General features: G+C 39.1%; 1 protein-coding gene across 2 annotated transcripts in view; it reads right to left on the bottom strand.

The window, feature by feature from the left end:
- Nucleotides 1-13,161, bottom strand: part of rasgrp3 (RAS guanyl releasing protein 3 (calcium and DAG-regulated)) — a 35,278-nt gene that overhangs the window by 2,030 nt on the left and 20,087 nt on the right. For both annotated transcript variants that reach the window (XM_010751974.3, XM_019267667.2), the window contains 10 exons: nt 12,494-12,667; nt 11,804-11,920; nt 10,878-11,156; nt 10,416-10,496; nt 9,813-9,926; nt 9,570-9,685; nt 9,045-9,192; nt 8,688-8,724; nt 7,355-7,504; nt 4,622-5,013 (listed from right to left, as the gene is read on the bottom strand). In XM_010751974.3, coding sequence (XP_010750276.2) covers nt 4,622-5,013; nt 7,355-7,504; nt 8,688-8,724; nt 9,045-9,192; nt 9,570-9,685; nt 9,813-9,926; nt 10,416-10,496; nt 10,878-11,156; nt 11,804-11,920; nt 12,494-12,667 — 1,608 coding nt within the window. The remainder of the gene's footprint in view (nt 1-4,621; nt 5,014-7,354; nt 7,505-8,687; nt 8,725-9,044; nt 9,193-9,569; nt 9,686-9,812; nt 9,927-10,415; nt 10,497-10,877; nt 11,157-11,803; nt 11,921-12,493; nt 12,668-13,161) is intronic.

The following is a 13,161-nucleotide window of genomic DNA, read 5'->3' as shown; positions in this document are numbered from 1 at the left end:
CTAGCAAGCTATGGGGAGTAGTGCCTCGTGGCGATTTCTTATCTTTTTTTGCCGTAGGCTCGAGGCAATCAAAACGTGCATTTTCATCCCGAATCCTGTGTTATTACTTTTCTAAGAGATTAAATTTCAAGAAAATTTCGCATAGGGATGAATAGGAAACCCCGAAAAAAAAAAAAAAATCAACAATGAACTGCTCTGGCATACTTTCACCGAGAGGCTTCATTTAAACTTTAAAATGTAGGTACTCTTGCCTTCTCTTCAGGGATTCACTTCACTTATCGACACCTTTTACCGTTTTTTAAACTATCGAGGCTTAAAGTTAAGCAGGTTTTACTCAAATTTCTGGGTTTATAATGGGTGTGTATGTGGCGGAATGTTTGTACTACAGTGGATCATCAGCTAGAGAAGGGCCGGTCTTAGCTATGGGCAATGTGGGCGGCCGCCCAGGGCGCAGTCAAGTTAGTGGAGCCGGCGCCCCGGGAGCGGGGTGTTGACAAGGCAGAGGGGGGCGGCGGAGGGACTGATGGGGGCGCACGGCGCATCCATGGGCGCACGGGCGGCCGTGAGGGCGCACGAGAAAATGTTCGCCTCGGGGGGGGCTCGGTGTTCGCAAATGTATTCGACTGCTGTGGCCTCAAATGCCCCACTACAGACACGATTTATACATAGAAACGTCGGAAAATTTGTCGTCTCACTCACATTCGCCTGCTAAAGCTGTCAGATATATAGTTTTGGCGTAACACACAAAGATACGCCACCAACACCCATCCACAGCCTCATAGACTGCCATGTTAAAAAGGCAGGAAAATTTCTGGAGGAAAGCAGAAGTAACGTTTCTTTGAATCGCTCTAAAGGACACATTTCTTCATTTTATCGACGCAAAATACCTATGTAGACTCAAGATGCTCAAAGTTAGGCCGAATCAATGATAGGCCAAACGGTTTGGCCAGAAATCCTTCCTGTTCGAGGGGTGGTTTCAGCATTTTCTCTCTCTGTCAGCATTTCCAACTGACATTATAACAGGTGGACTAACTGCTCCGCTGATTAGGTCCGGCAGGCAGAAGCCCGGCGGCGGCCATTTTAGCAGTTATTGGCACTTAATTTGAACTTATCAGTCTAAAATGACAGACAGAGACAGCAGAGCAGCTAGCTCACGTGAGTGCCCACGCGCTAGCTATAAAGACATGCTGACGCGCTAGCCACTCATTTTTAGCCACTAAAAATGAAAGACATGCTAATTGCTAACATTAGCTGGTAATGTTAACATGTTAATGCTAATTGCTAGCATATCAACGCTAGTCACTAATTCAGAGGTCAGATGGACAGGGAGAGAGCACGCGTGCACACACCTGTGCACACACCTGTGCCTAATTAATTGATCTTGGTTCCTGTCAGAACACGTGCAGCAGCATTCTGAGTTAGCTGCAAAGTCCTAAGAGACTTATTAGAGCAGCCTGATAACAAAGAGTTAAAATAGTCCAGCCTAGAAGTAACAAATGTGTGGACTAGTTTTTCTGCATCCGCTTGAGAGACAATGCGTCTGATTTTGGCGATGTTACGTAAGTGGAAAAATGCAGTCCTCGAAATTTGTTTTATGTGGACGTTAAAGGACAAATCCTGATCAAAAACAACTCCAAGATTCTTTACAGTGGAGCTGGAGGCCAGGGTGATCCCATCTAAAGTAACTAAGTCTCTAGAAAGAGATTTTCTGAGGTGTTTGGGTCCAATTACAAGAACTTCAGTTTTGTCTGAATTTAACATCAGAAAATTGTAGGTCAGCCAACTTTTTATATCCTTAAGGCATGTTTGGAGTTTAGTTAACTGATTGGTTTCATCAGGCTTGATCGATAAATTTAATTGGTGATTCCTAATAATGTTCCCTAAAGGAAGCATATATAAACTGAATAGAAGTGGTCCTAGTACAGAACCTTGTGGGATGGAGGATTCATCATTGACACGAACAAACTGAGATCGATCTAAGAAATACGACTTAAACCAGCTTAGGGCGGTTCCTTTGATGCCAATTTGATGTTCCAGTCTCTGTAAAAGAATTTGATGGTCAATGGTGTCAAATGCAGCACTAAGATCTAACAGGACAAGTACAGAGTTGAGTCCTTTGTCTGATGCCATTGGGGCGGCTGTGGCTCACAGGCAGAGTGGGTCGTCCACTAATCAGATGATTGGCGGTTCGATCCCCGACTCCTCCGGTCAGCATGCCGAAGATACTGAACCCCAAGTTGCTCCCGAAGGCATTCATCGGTGTATGAATGTGTATGAATGCTTAGAATGTGTGTGAATGGGATGAATGAGATATGTAGTGTAGAGAGCTTTGAGTGGTCGGAAGACTAGAAAGGCGCTATATAAGTACAGTCCATTTACCATTAGGAGGTCATTTGTAACTTTGACCAATGGGCTCTCTGTCTCTATGATGCACTCTAAATCCTGACTGAAAATCCTCAAATAAACTGTTGGAAGTCACACAGCTGATTGGCTACAGCTTTCTCAAGTATCTTAGACAGAAAGGGAAGGTTTGATATCGGTCTGTAATTGGCTAAAATCTCTGGATCTAGAGTGGGCTTTTTAAGAAGAGGTTTAATTACCTCTACTTTAAATGACTGTGGTACATATCCCAATAATAAAGACAGATTAATCGTATCCAATAAAGAAGGGCTAACTAGAGGTAAAACATCCTTGAGCAGCCTGGTTGGGATGGGGTCTAAGAGACAGGTTGACAGCCTAGATGAAGAAATTATTAAAGTTATTTGATGAAGGTCGATGGGAGAAAAACAGTCTAAATACATATCAGGTTTTACAGCTGTTTCCAAACTTGCTGTATCAAAATGCAGATCAGTGCCTGTTGAGGGCAAGAGGTGATGGATTTTTATCTCTAATAGTTATAAATTTATCATTAAAGAATCTCATGAAGTCATTGCTACTTAGACCTAAAGGAATAGATGGTTCAGTAGAGCTGTGATTCTCTGTTAGCCTGGCTACAGTGCTGAAGAGAAACCTGGGGTTGTTCTTATTCTCCTCTATTAATGAAGAGTAATAGAGCCTTCCTGTATGTTTTAAGATTATCTTGCCAGACTAGATGAGATTCTTCCAGTTTAGTGGCACGCCATTTGCGTTTGGATTTACATGTCTCTTGCTTTAAGTTACAAGTCTGGTGGCTATACCATGGTGCTAACCTCCTTTGTTTAATTGTCTTCTTTTTCAGAAGTTCAATAGAGTCTATAGTTGTTCGTAATGAGCAACTCAACTCTAGACCTGCTGATGTGACATCAGCAGGTCTAGAGTTGAGTGGCTAAAGGAAGCAGACAAGTCCTCTGCTGCATTGAGACATGGCATTAAAAACTTTCTCTCTTGCAGACACAAACACAAAGATAGAGAGACAGACAGACACACACACACACACCACACACAGACAGACAGACAGGAAGACACACAAGCACACACAGACAGACAGGACAGACACACAAGCACACACACAGAGACAGACAAGACAAACACACATGCATACACACAGACTGGACACACACACACACACAGACACACAGTCAAGACAAAAGTCTTTCAAAATAAGAGTCCCTTCAAAATAAAAGACTTTGTAAAACTCTCTCATTAACAGACACAAGACCACACAAGCATGCACAAACACACACACACACACACAAACACAAGACAAAAGTCTTTCAAAATAAGAACCCATTAAAAAGGCAATGATGACACAGCTTGTTGTATTAATACTGAATTTGCTGAGCAGTGTCAATAATAATGTATGGGGGCAACAGGACCAGGCACACTCAAAATGTATTCAGAAATGTTTCTAGTTTGGTATTATTGCATTTTTACTCAAACAATGTTTATGTATGCCTTTTATTGTCATCTAGGTTTCACTGTGGTTGATTTATCTGACAACATACTGTAGTGACAGGCAAGTTTTTACATCCAAATCAGATTATTTTTTTATTTTTTATTTGTAAGAATTCCTTTACATTATTTAGTTGCTGACAGTTGGATGAGAAAGGCAAGAGACAACATGGAAATGGAGGCAACACAGACAGAAATATTACTATGACTGTACCTGTATGACTATATGTGACAAATAAACTGAATTGAAGTTATAAATAGCTTGTTGGCTTTCCCTGGCACCTACAGTAATGTTTATTCACGTGTGCTGTTGGTGTTGACAAAACCATGAAATAAAATCAAATACTGCACTCCACAAAAAGTATTAGAGATTAGTGACCTGCTCATCTGATCTCATGGCTTAAGTGGATGATTTTGTCATTTCTACATAAACTTTACACAACACTGTGTAATCTTTGATTATGTCATCGACTTGAGGAAACCACACAGGCAACTGCAAAGCAGGTAACAGGTAGAGAATTTCACTAGTGCACAGCTTATTGTTCAATTCCATTCATCCCCAGACAACATCTGATGAATAGCTTCTGTGTAAATAGTGCCCATGACACCGGCTAGTTAGTTTTACTTAAGTGAATCTTGAGTTTTGGGGCTGCTGTATGTCTAAAATGCTGCTCTGTCCCAAGATGAATATTGTAATGTTTTATTGATGATGAAATGTTACACATTACCTTTAAATGTAAAATTCCATTACCTCCCCTTGGTGTGTAATCCCGTTCTGCACAAATTCTCCTGAGACGTCTGACTTCTCCTGAGAGTCCCTGGTGTACCGTGAGGACACTGCCTTCTGCTGCTTGTCGTTCTGGTTTTCCCAGTGGGCAAAACCTTTATTTTTGGATGTTTTTCTGTGAGTCCTGTATTTCATTTTTGGGAAGGTGTGGGGGCCGCCATCTGTGGCACCCCACCTGTGTTCTGGCCAAAGGGGTTTGGTCTGGGTGGACTTGCTGGTTGTGGCCCTTTGCAGGCACACAGAGATCCTCTGGGCTGAGCCAGTCATAAGGGTGATGGACTCTATGGATGGGGTGTCCAGCTGGAGAGCTGGGCCTGCTGATGTGACACCTGGGAACTCAAACACTTCATCCTCATCTGTAAGGAGGAAGCAATAAATTAGAAACAGATCAGTGAGTATATGCTATAAATCCTGCTGTACTAAAATCCAGATTCCAAAAAATTGGGATTTTTTTGTAAAATTTACAAATGTAAACCATATTCAAACAGATGAACTATTGTTTTTGAGCATTGTAACGCCCGCCAATGTAATAATGTCCACAAACGTAATAAAAATCTGCAGCTATTAATTCAATAATCCCACAAACGTAATACATTTTCCACAGCTGTAATAGCCGCTGCCTACTACAAACATAAGTTATTTCCCACAAATGTAATAACTATTACGCTTGCAGGGGAAGTGAAAATATTAAACTTTAATATTGTAATAACTTCCTACAAATGTAATAACGCAATGAATTATGGTCGTTCTGGTTGTTGTTGTTTGTTGACCATGGGTGCAAAAATCCAGCTGCTGGCTCTATGCTGCGCTATCACACAACGTGTTGTGTTGAATTATTTATTTACATCACAAAATAATAACATACTTGTAATGTTTATTATTATTTGTAATGGGGGTTTATTTTGATGCAACACACGTATCTGTAAACACACAAAAAGATAAAGACACTAGTAAAGTTGTAACAAGTATCCTGTTAAACTGTAGCTACTTTGACCAGACTTCCTCTGAGCTACAGTGTTTGCCATGACAACAGGACAAACCAGCAACCGTGGCAACCAATGTTTGGGGTTTTTATGTGTTTCAGAATTAATAGAGTCTCAGCTTTAATATAGGCCATATAGTCTACATTTAAATGATAAGCTGTAGTTTAGAAATTAGTTTAGTAAAGTTAGAAGATCAAAGGACTCCAAAATATCCACAGAGGTACCTGGGGAGATGTAGAACAAGAATGCAGTAGAGTTTGATAAAAACAATTTGAATTTTCTTTTTTAATGAATTTTAAAAAATCTGACTATGCAGAATTTAATCTGGATGGGCTATTGGTTGTGTCAATAATTTTATCAATTTGTTTTAATCATTAAAAGGTATGTAGTAAAACAACAACAAAGTAATGACAGATGTATGTATTTGAACACATGAAAATAAGAAAAAGCAATTTCGATAGATTTCTGAGTCTACGAGGTGCACTTGAAAGCACCATAAGGCGCAACTAGGTGCACTTGAATGCACCATGAAGCCACTCACACGCTTTACCATAAGAGTGATGTAGATGGGCACTTGAGTTTCAAAGTGTAGATAGCTTGACCGCAGTCGTTAGGTCGGAAGGTTTTCCTCTACCTGTTTATTGACAGGGCTGAATAAAATTTATTAATGGAGGTGACAGATTGTGGTTGACAGAGGGAGATAGCTTGATAAAAATAATTCCTGTGAGGAAAACATCGCCTGAGATTTAATTTTAAATTCCCGTTGGCAATAAAAATATGAAGAAACCTGGACTTCTTGCTCATTTGTAAACACAACACTCATCAGTCTAAATAGGTAAGAATTTAAAGGTTTATTAATTCAATAAAATTCAAATTTGCTTTAAAATCGATAGACTTGGCAGGTGATGCATAGGTCAGGCTTCTTTGGTTCAGTACCGCAGACAGCGTTTAGGCTTAGGGATAACCCGGAATGTAATAAATACCTGCAAACATAATAGTTATTACATTTGTGGATAGTCGCGTGTTACATGTGTAGTAGGCAGTGGCTATTACGTTTGTGGAAAATGTATTACGTTTGTGGGATTATTGCATTAAAAGCTGCAGATTTTTATTAAGTTTGTGGTTTATTACATTCGTGGACATTTTGTACATTGGCGGGCGTTACAAACATCATTCTAAATTTCATGCCTGGAACATGTTACAAAAAAGTTGGGACAGGGGCAATGATTGAACTGGGAAAGTTGTGGGATGCTGAAAAACATAGATCCATGCATTTTCTATAACATGTACTGTAAATTCTATAAATTGTCTTTATCAGGGCAAAATAGAGTCACCAATTAACCTGCATGTCTTTGGACTGAGAGGAAGCTGGAGAGAACCCATATAGACACGGGGAAAACATGCACAGAAAGGTCTAGAAAGGAACTTCCTACTGGCTGTAAGGCAACAGTGCTAACCACTGCACCCCCGTGCCACCTGTTTGGAACATTTCACAGGTAAACAGGTTAAATGGTAACAGGAGATAATATCACAATTGTGTCTGAAAGGGACTTATTGAAAGGCTTAGTCCTTAACAATCAAGGACAGGTTCACCATTTTGTGAAAAACGATGTGGACAACAGTGCATAATATTATTGCATCTACAAATGAAGTTCTATGTTTTCTATGCTGAATGTCTTGCTTTGTTCAGTAAATGTCTGTAGCTGAATACGACCTTTACAGGTGGGCAGTGCCGGGCTGCCTGGCAATGAGCTGTGGGTCATCCTGGCTGAAGAAACATTGCCCAGAGAGATTGAGCAGTTCAGTTTCCTACAGGCCAGAACCAGAAGCTCCCGACATTGTTTATGACAGTTAACTCCACAGTCTGCAAAGTGAATTTAGACAAATCATTCAGAGCAAAGGTATTCTGAGCTTCAACACAGATACATGGACATTTAGGATGCCCCAAAGCGACTTACAAAAAAGGGAAATAATCATGGTAAAGTGCGACTAGGACATGTTAGTGCATCAATAAGTACTGTAACAGTTCTAGAGGGATAGATTTAGCATGTCCAGTTTTGGTAGTGCTAGCAGAGGAGGTACTCTCTCTGAACAGGTGGGCAGAGGTTTTAAAAGAGGGACAACCCTGCTCTGGTAGGAATTGGTAGTGTATACCCCCAATGGGGAACAACAGACATGAATTTTTTATGTTGAAGTCCCTAGAGCAAGAAAGCATGTATGAAAATACAAAGCACATTTCTTAAACGGTCTCATATTAACCCATTTCTAATTTTACATTTTAACACTAGTTTATATCAAAGTAAACAAAAACACAGTAAAACTCAGTAGCCTATCAAGCTAGTTTGTCTGTTCAGACTACTGTTGAAATATGGCAGTTCAACATGGTGGACTGGAGGACTGGAAGTCTCGTAAAACATCAAGTCACAAAAAACATAATAATTATTATTTTCTGGTGTTTACACACTAATAAAAATAGAGTTATGAATATTATATTCCATTTCTGCCATATGTATATTGTGCAAATGTATCAAATTAAAGATCCAATAAAGAATGAACAGGCTCATTTCCTATTGGTCAGTTCATCTGTTGTTGTACAGAAGTGTAGTCTGCTATAAAAAAAAAGTAAAGAGGCCAAACATGATGTTTGTGTCATTGTCTCAGGAGGTGGATTTCCAAAACATATTTTCTAAATGACATTATTGTTTTCTTTAATACTACTTATTACAGTCACTATACTAAATACAACAGTATTTTGTCCTTTGTCGCTGTCCTTGGCTGCCTCTCTATTTGGGGACAGTCAGTTGATGTTGATGTTTTTGTTTTGGACTTATTACACATATTCTGAGAAAGGACTGCATCTGTGTTGACTCCACTCTGAACTTTCTAATATTGCACACATATCGTACAAATAAACTATATAGATGGTCAACTGTTTTAGTCTCAGTTTAGCTCAGTTCAGTTCATTAGTATGATAGGACCATGAACAGTGAAACCTCAAATAAATAAATGTTAAAATGTTACAGTGAGTGTCCTGTATGGAATAATACCTTTGCACTTGTAGCCCTGTTTGATGATTCCCCAAAGCTGCAGGCGGAGAAATTTGGGTGAGGGGGAAGGTAGGTACAGAAAATACAAAAAATAACAATAAATAACATAACACAAGCATGAGCAAACATAAGCATAGACGCCTATTCCTAAAACCACGAAAAAGATACAAGTCATCACACTGAGATTACAATGCTCATGAAGAGCAACAGGTGCAAGTAATACTTGTAATACTATAGTATACTACCAAGCAAAAAGATACTTTAACAGATACGTCATGTCCGAGTGAAGGAGGTTAGTTCAACAACAAAATGAAGAAAGCCTAAAACATTCAGTGACAGAATCTTAAAGATACACACAAATCCAGCACAATGTTCACAGAAGGTGGGCTTTAGGTATGTCATCTCCTGGAAGTTGTGGATGAAACCTGGACCCATCTTACACTGGAGGAGTGGGTTAGCCCGATGGAAATACACTATCATCTCATCCTTACTGATCAAACCATCTCTGGGAGAAAGAGAGGAAAACAAAGAAAGAGATGAAGATGAACAGAAGAAGAGAGAATATAATCATATATCAATATTAGGTGTTGCCGTCCTACAAGTCTAGACAAAATGTATTACATTATTCATCCAAATTAAAATATAAAGGTTTTATAGCAAATGGGGAGAATCTCCCCTAAAATTTCCCTCAAATTGCTTCTTTAGCACAAGTACCACCTACACCTTACATGAGGCCAAAAGAAAATCTCAATACTGATAACTAATGTAAAGTTGGAGATGGGTTGCTCTTTAATGTGTGTGGCTACATATGACGTTGCTACTCCCCCAGACTAGGTTGGACTGAAAAATATGTATTCATAACTTTAAGTGTTTCACACTCACTGATCTTGGTCCAAAACGCAGAAGGAGTCCAGCAAGGGAAAGTTAGCAGTGATGCTTTCAAAGTCCTCTTGAGAAATATAGCCATCATGGTCATGGTCATAATTCCTGAACACAGACTTCCCAATAATAAGATAATAATAATAAGAAGAAACAAATTACTCCAAAAACATTTCATATAAATGCTGATACATCTGTCCAACCAGTAGATTGCTTTCTACATTCTGTAGGTATCATGTTACTCACATCCACTACCTTCCTGATGTGTTTATTGACCACAGAGGGGTCTGGTTTAGTGGTGACACCGGAGGCCCAGTCCAGTGGTGCAAGGAGCTTGTTGGGAGTCGTTGGAGAGGTAGACTGTGAGGAAGCATACAGAAACCATACATAGGAAATATTACTTATGATTAATAAATACTTTATTATGGTACAGTACAACCTTAACCTCTCTCTAGAAGGTCATCCCTTAGTTATGCTGCTATAGAACTAGACTGCCGGGGGACCTTAGACATAGACATAGACAGACTTTATTGTCATCCAACTGCACATTTCCATTGTACATTTAGGTGAAATTCCGTTGCAAAGGCTCAGAATAAAATAAGAGACATGGTAATAATATATACGTATAAATAAAAATAAAATAAAAGTATATGAAATATAAAATATAAATATAAATGTTATTATCATTAAGCAATCTCGCTTGAATAGAAAAGAAATTGATGGTTTGGTACAGTACTTATATATAATTCTTGCTGTGTAGTAATACCCATCAAAACATTGTAATTATGTAACTTCCCTTCACATGTTTGAAAAAAAAAAAAACAACGTTCAAATTCAGCTCAAACTTACCAATGATTTGGGATTACGTGGTTCCCTTAGCAATGACAGCTCATAAATCTCATCTTCTGTGTAATAAAGATCTAAAGAAAGCTGAAGACACAAAAAGGATTTGGGTTATAATTAGTTGAACATTCAAAATAACAACTGAGAGTAGCACAGTAAACTTTAATTTTATATATTAGAAACATTGGATAGTTATAAGTATTACGGTGCTACAGTATAGTGTTCAGAGCACTCTTCCTCCTCACTAAACTCACTATTCTTGGCCTTCAGAAGCTGATTGTAGCTTTCTATAGTGTTGGAAATGTGTGGGCTTCTCAACCACAGCTTATAAACTGTTTTTCGTCTGAGCAAACCTATCAGGTGCCTGTTTCACAAACATAGTTTAGTGTTAAACCAGTCTTAAATTTGTTCTTAGATTAGTTCAATGACAATTTTCCACAGCTTTCAACCTGTGGAGTGGTCTCTCACCGTTAACAGGTAGATGAGGTCCATGTTGGGCTCCACTTGGGCCACTGCACTCTGCAACGACACCAACTCATTGAAGGTCATGTAGAGCTGGTGCATCTTCACCAGGTTCACCTTATTACTGTCATCAACCCAGTCAGGAAAGACTACATGCACTGCGATCAGGTCCTTGAGGTGCACACCCAGAATGGGGATTTTAAAGCCCTGGCATTCATTGAACGCCTTTCGGTAGCAAGAGTAGTTGTTGTTGGAAGAGACCAGCTCTGTCATCTCACTCCAGATCTGAAACAGGAAATGGAACATTTGCATACACATGATGGCATGTTAAAGACTACAGCTCATTACTGTGAGCAGGTCTTAGTGTTGGTAAAGATAGTCAGCCTCAAGTTCTGATGGTCCTGTGGACTCCTGCAAATAACTTTCATACTACATAAATACAAACAAACAACAATAATAATATATAATAATGTAAATAATAACAATAGAAATACATAATAATAATAATAATAAAAGTCTTTTAGGCAAAGTGGAGAACCACTTGTTGTACGTTGAGCTGAACAAAAAGAAGAAAGGGGCCTTGCATTCTCTTCAGTGCTGTTTCCATACCAGACAGCAATGGTCCCCATCAGGGTGCTCTGCAGCTGCAGAACTTTAACCAATTTGATGACGGTGTTGGGAAGACTGAGCTCTGCTTCCATTTGTCAGGCTCATATTAACCCTTAGAGCTGAGTGTCAGTTTATCGTCTGGGTTGCAGAGGTCATCCAATTTTGTTATTAAACCAAATACATTTACAACAAAAATATATTTTATTTTTATTATTATTTTTATTTCTACCTGGAAGAAAAGTTTTGTAACAAAGTATGGCAAGTGGCTTAGTGTATGCCAGTGTGTGGATGTACATATAAGTGTATTCAAAGCTTTGACTTACCTTCATGACTTCTGGAGCCAGATAAAGATGAGTCTCCTTTAGTCTAGAAATGGAACTGTGGCTCAGTCCCCCCACCACTGCCATCAGAGTGTTGAAGTTTTGCAGCTGCAGAAGTTTCTGATGACAGAGAATAACACATCTAATGTTAAAAATGTCAGCATTCAGATTTTACTTTCAATTCCCCCAAGCTTTTTATTGTCGAGGCACTCTGCCAAGTCCACTGAATTCATGAAACATCTGTTTTAAGAAATAAATGCATCTTTACATTAGAATTCATTTCATTAGTTTTTTGTCCATTATGTCCTTACATGAAAAAGGGTCCAACATCCTCTAGGTCGGTCAATTCTTCTCATTCATGATACTTAACATGTAAAGTACAGTCTAATACCTGAGTAACTGACTTGACAAGAAGAATTCATTTACAAAGTGACACAGTAAAAATACAACCCTAATACAGTTTTGCACCTGTATTATCCTTGAAAGTATCCTCCCTACATTTACATCAACAGTTTGGTAAGGCAGCCTGGATACAATAACTGCAGCACATTTTTAACAGATCTTCCCCTCCCATCAATTGAATCACAGTATAACAAAGCAAATAATGAAAACAGCAGGTGTAAAATATATTTGATTCATTCCACCAGTGAATACAAGCAGAAGATTCATATAGGATACAGGTAACTGTCTTACCTGTGACACGTGGATGTATTTTGTAATAACCTCTGCACGGGTCTGAGGTGTTAGCTTGCTTAGCACCATGAGCTGGACCCACTGTGAGACTCCATTGAACAGAGCAATGGAGCGCTCCAGAGTCGGGTTGTCCACCAGGCAGCCATGGATCACATATCTTTGGTAATCAGTGAACTGGGGACAAAGGAAAATGACAGATCAGATATTCCAGCTGGCTAACCTTCTCTTCAGAGGCTGAAAGGGTTGTCTCTCAAAGAGCCTCTAAAGCCTGATTTGTGTACCAAACAACAAAAAGATGGAACAATCTTCATACTGACTATTTTGCTCTTCTGGCTTAAAAATGTTTCCGAGGGTGATGGCATAGGATGGTATGTGTTAGCTGTGTTTCCAAATTAAAGGGAAGCACAGCTGACACAGATTCATCCCGTCATTAGTTATTGTATGTAAAATATCTTGTATATTGATCTGACAGTGCTTGAGGAAAGTTTGTGGACTTTAAACAAAATAGAAATATTCCTGTGTGAAGAATGAATCTAAATAACATGACATGACACCATGCAAAATATTATGAATTATCTTATGTACAAGTGGAAATGTAACCTGATGGTGGAGAGAGGAAGAGCAAGTGGCTGCATACGTTGCATGGACATTTGACGTCTTGTACTGTA

The sequence above is a fragment of the Larimichthys crocea genome, chromosome I, assembly GCF_000972845.2.
Source record: "Larimichthys crocea isolate SSNF chromosome I, L_crocea_2.0, whole genome shotgun sequence".
Lineage (NCBI taxonomy): Eukaryota > Metazoa > Chordata > Actinopteri > Sciaenidae > Larimichthys > Larimichthys crocea.
Note: the sequence above shows the minus strand (reverse complement) of the source record. Positions and strands in the feature narration are given on the sequence as shown.